The 4,602-nt window shown below is 37.5% G+C and overlaps 2 protein-coding genes across 4 annotated transcripts in view; one reads left to right on the top strand and one right to left on the bottom strand.

The window, feature by feature from the left end:
- Positions 1-229, bottom strand: part of LOC104820520 (ATP-dependent DNA helicase Q-like 5) — a 6,926-nt gene extending 6,697 nt beyond the window's left edge. The window contains exon 1 of the mRNA XM_010550982.2: positions 4-229. Coding sequence (XP_010549284.1) covers positions 4-170 — 167 coding nt within the window. The 5' untranslated portion in view covers positions 171-229. The remainder of the gene's footprint in view (positions 1-3) is intronic.
- Positions 230-1,270: 1,041 nt separating this feature from the next.
- Positions 1,271-4,528, top strand: LOC104820518. Of its 3 annotated transcripts, XM_010550979.2 has the most exons (5): positions 1,272-1,389; positions 1,907-2,050; positions 2,275-3,075; positions 3,659-3,848; positions 4,023-4,528. In XM_010550979.2, the coding sequence occupies exons 3-5, from the start codon at positions 2,333-2,335 to the stop codon at positions 4,239-4,241; spliced, it is 1,152 nt and encodes a 383-aa protein (XP_010549281.1). In that variant the 5' UTR covers positions 1,272-1,389; positions 1,907-2,050; positions 2,275-2,332; the 3' UTR covers positions 4,242-4,528. The 3 variants fall into 3 exon arrangements, with proteins under 3 accessions (XP_019058890.1, XP_010549280.1, XP_010549281.1); XM_019203345.1 differs by lacking the exon at positions 1,907-2,050 and having other exon boundaries at positions 1,271-1,389; XM_010550978.2 differs by having other exon boundaries at positions 1,271-1,389; positions 1,907-3,075.
- The last annotated feature ends 74 nt before the right edge of the window (positions 4,529-4,602 follow it).

The raw sequence follows: 4,602 nt of genomic DNA, 5'->3' as shown, positions 1-4,602 counted from the left end.
TCGGAAGAGAACGGAGACGGGAGAGACGGCGGCGGAGATTTGGGCTTCGAGCGAGAGGATGATGATGTGATTCTCCGGGAGGCGGCCGGCACCGGTGCGGTCGGAGGCTGAGGGTCTCGTGGAGGAGTGGCGGAGACGTGAGAGCCGTCGGAATCTGAATCGGAATCCATTGGAAGAGATTTGGGAACGCTGTAGACTTTTTGGGGGTTTTAGCGTCTCTGCTGCCATGCTCGTTTTCCCGCCATTTCTTATGAGCGCGTCCCCTCTTAGAAAAAACAAATAGAAAATTTCTAACAAATAAAAAAATAAATCCCGCATTTTTATTAAAAAAATCAAATTAGAAAAAAAGGAACAATATATTGATTTTTATTAGGAAGAATTGTCAAAAAAATCTATATTTTTTCAGCTAAACGAAAAAATGTTATACTTTTTTACTTACCAAATAAATTTTAAATTATTTTTAGTTAATCCATAAATTATCATATTTTCAAATTATTAGTCAATATATCTTTATTCTATAATGTAATAATAACGTATTAACATATGATTAACGGATTTATCGAATCATATCCACGTTAAATTAATATGTCACATCATTAATAATAAAATATTTAAAAATTAATTAAAAATAATTAAAAATATTAGAAAATAATAATAATAAATAATTTAAAATTTTAAAAAATATACAAATCTTTATATATATACATGCGTATATATATATTTATAATATATATGTATATGTAAATATATATGTATATACATGTATAAAAATTTGTACATATTTTTTATTTATTTATTTTATTTATTATTTTTTAATTAATTTAAAATATTTTATTAAATCCGTTAATGATATATCAGTGTATCGTCGTTACCGAATAAGGATATATTGAGTAATAATATGATAATTTATAAATCAAATAAAAATACTTTAGAATTGATTTGATAAACAAAAAATTATAACATTTTTTCGTTGTTTTGGAACCAAAGACAACTGAATGAGCTGACTTTTATTAATAAGGTCCAAATTCTCTAATCCGTCGTATAAATATATATATCGTATATATACATATATATATATATGTATAGTATATGTATGTATATGTTATACACGTGTGAATTATATCAGGATTGGGCAAAAGAATCCGGACACATAAGATCGGGTTTTGTTTGAGCTCGATGGAACCAAAAGTTCGGTTCGAATAATAAAATCCGAGACAGGTAATTAATATATTTACATTTATATCCCTACGGTTTAATTAAATTACAGATAAGCCTAGGGCTTCATACCCGCGCTGCTTCCCCCCACGCGAGCAAGGTCTTGCCGTTTCGGTCCTCCGTCGTCGTCTCGCCATCGTCGGCTCTCACCGCTTCGCCGATCCTCACCTCCAGGTCCGACTCTCTCGATGATTCTTCGTCATTTCTGTGTGTCGATGATTTTGTGGGGTTTTTATTTCGATTTCATTGTGTTTGTCGGTCTTCGCCGTTTCGATCTGTCGTCGATTTTGTGTATTTGCGGGTTTCCGCTTTCGTTCTGTTCGCTGATTTCATTAATATTCATTGCTTTGCTATGTACTTCATTTGAATTCAGTCTTTGCTACTCGAATTAGCTAGTACGTATATATATATATATATATATATTGAGAAAGTGATGATGCAATGATTATGAACAAAGAATAATTAGTAAATCAAGTCCCCTATTTAATTGGCCAGAGAGGATTTCATAGAATGTGTGTGGAGTAATAACTTGACAAGCAGCTTTCTAGGACAGTATCCTTACTCCTTACCATATTTTGTTGCAAATGGTTCTAATGGGTTTTGCATTGTTTAGTGTGTGCCGAGATCAACGCCATCATGTTCTCGTTTTAATCATTGGTGGCTGAATGCTGGTTGACGTTTGGATCAACAGGAAAATCAAAGGTGTTGCCTTTTCTTTTCGGATCTTCACGATCAAGTGACCGAGTCCATAGCACGTTCGAGTTGAAAAGTTATGGTGCAATGATCATGCAATAGTCTCTCTCTCTCTTCGCAGATTCGAATTGAGGAGAGATTGGTCAGCTCTCTCCCAAGTTCCAGATTCATATTCTTTTCCCTTCTCTTACATTGAAATGTCATCTTTTCCACTGTTATTTCGCTGCACTGTTTCTCGATGAGTGATTGGATCTTTCCCTTCTTCTGTTCCACCATCTATTTCTCTTCAGCTATGCATTAGGGTTAGAAATTTTTCTCCCTTTTAGCTAAATCTTTGTTCTCTTTCCATTTGCTTTTTGGATTCAGTGTCTGTAGCAAGTTGTCAAAGAGTTGTTCAATTTTCAATTGTGGAGAAGCATTAGTTATGCATAGCGTTCAAAGGGTCATTTCGCGACTATCCTCTTTTTCGGTTAACCCAAGCACAAGAGCATGGGGGCTTCTGAAGGAGAAGAGCCCGGTTTCGTCGAAAGTGTTGTGTGATGTTAGTCAGGTTAATGGAAGCCGAGCATTTTCAGGTAAATCAGGGTCTGGTGGATTTGGTGGCGATGATGGATGGGGTAATGCGGTGGGAGGATCGTTTGGTTCGACTGGTTCTGATAACCTTAGTTGGGACAATACTTCAATGTGGTCAGCTGGTATGACCAAGGACCATTTCGACGGTCAGGCCGTGGGACGTCAGACGAACCCATCTGCTTCTGATTCGGGCAGTTCTCTTAGTGGATTGGACCCGAATCAAGTTGCGCTAGTTAATGAATTGCAAGAATACGAGGATTTGGTGAAGGAGATGGAACAGGAGAACAGGAGAAGCAAGGTTTTTATGGATGGGTGGGGTGAGAGAATGCGTGAGATGAGTGTGTTGCTGAAGCAAGTGCGGGAGCCTGGTGCGAGGGGCACTTACCTCAAAGATTCGGAAAAGGCGGAGATGTACAGATTGCACAAAGAGAACCCTGAGGTCTACACTGTTGAGAGGCTTGCCAAGGATTACAGGATCATGAGGCAACGTGTTCATGCCATTCTTTGGCTGAAGCAAGATGAAGAAGAAGAGGAAAAAAAACTCGGTGGACCCTTGGATGATTCTGTTGAGCGTTTGCTTGACGAGTGCCCTGAGTAAGAGCTCAACCTATTCTTTTTCCTTATCGTTATGAACTCTTCCTATATATTCTTCTGAGTTCTGACTGTCTTATAGAATTTGAATCCTGATAAATTGAGTGGTTTACTACTTTGCTTGCGATGGGTTTATCCGCTTCGCTTCCATTTTACCCTATAAGATGGGATGAGTTCTTAGGTATCTTATTTATTTCCTTGCATGCCTAGAAGTTCTAAGAAATGATCTCCATTTGCATAATTATTTTGGTTTTTACTTATAGTTACTCATTTGTTCCATGCTTATGAGTGCATTTTCAGTTTTTTTTTTTTTTTTTTTTGGTAGTTGTACACTTTGGTTAGAACTCAGTTAGATGACATTCTTGTAAATTCTTCTGAGCTTTTAAGAGCTGCCTTTGGGCTATGTGTGTGGAAATATTATTCCTTCAATTACACTCGAGAATGTGTGACCAAATGGTTTCCTTTAGTATCTTATAAAATAGGATGGTTACTCTGCTAGTATTAGTAATGAAAGACAAGGTACTGATTAGAATAAGTTTCTGAACTTCTTCCTCAAAATCTAATTTTTTTTATATACCCAATGCAGGTTCTTCATTTCACATGACAGAGAATTTCATGTGGCATCACTTCCTTACAAACCCGACTTCAAAGTGATGCCGGAGGGGTGGGACGGTACCATCAAAGATATGGACGAAGTCCACTATGAGATTTCGAAGAAAGAGGATGACATGCTTTATGAGGAATTCGTCCAGAGGTTCGAGTTCAATAAAATGAAAGTAAGTCTCTTTTTTCGTGTTCCCCGTAAATGAGCATTAACATAGTCATTCATCCTACATTTGTTTTATTGAGTTTGAGATATTGCCCACTCCGTATGCCAACTGTTCTAAGTAAAGCTTATTCATGTGATGGAGCAATGGCTAAATAATGAGATGGTTATTTGGTGTGAGCAGTGGAGAGGAGAGGTGAAGTGCCATAAGTACAGCAGAAGACGGAAAGCGGATGGATGGAAGATAATGGTGGAGAAAATGGGTCCACGTGGAAAACGAGGGAACGGAGGTGGCTGGAAATTCGTGAGCCTTCCCGACGGATCGAGCCGGCCTCTCAATGAAGTAGAGAAGATGTACGTTAAGCGTGAAACCCCACGTCGCCGCCGCAAGATCCTCCCCTGATTCCTTTACATCCTCCCGGTTCGGTAATACAACAACAACACCTTGCTCTCGAGCTTATTTGGGGTCGGTCACATGAATTTTTCTTCTTCAAAGCGGCAAATCCACAGGTCCGGTAATGTTGCAACAAAATCATCTGTCTGTCTCTCTGTTTGATATCCGATGTCTGAATATGAATATTTCGAATTTTACAAGAAATCGTTCAATCTTGGATCTGTTTTTGGCCCAAGATTGAAAATCCAAACTAATTTTGGTATCTATGTTTAATGTTTACGTATACGAATTTTTTACTTTTTCTTTCAATATATGTATCATATGTTTGGAATTGAGTTGGATGGAGTGTCTAATTATATATATATATATA

Source organism: Tarenaya hassleriana, unplaced genomic scaffold (genome assembly GCF_000463585.1).
Source record: "Tarenaya hassleriana unplaced genomic scaffold, ASM46358v1 Cleome31, whole genome shotgun sequence".
In the NCBI taxonomy this organism is placed as follows: Eukaryota; Viridiplantae; Streptophyta; class Magnoliopsida; order Brassicales; family Cleomaceae; genus Tarenaya; species Tarenaya hassleriana.
The sequence above is the reverse complement of the archived record's forward strand: the minus strand, read 5'-3'. Positions and strand labels throughout refer to the sequence as shown.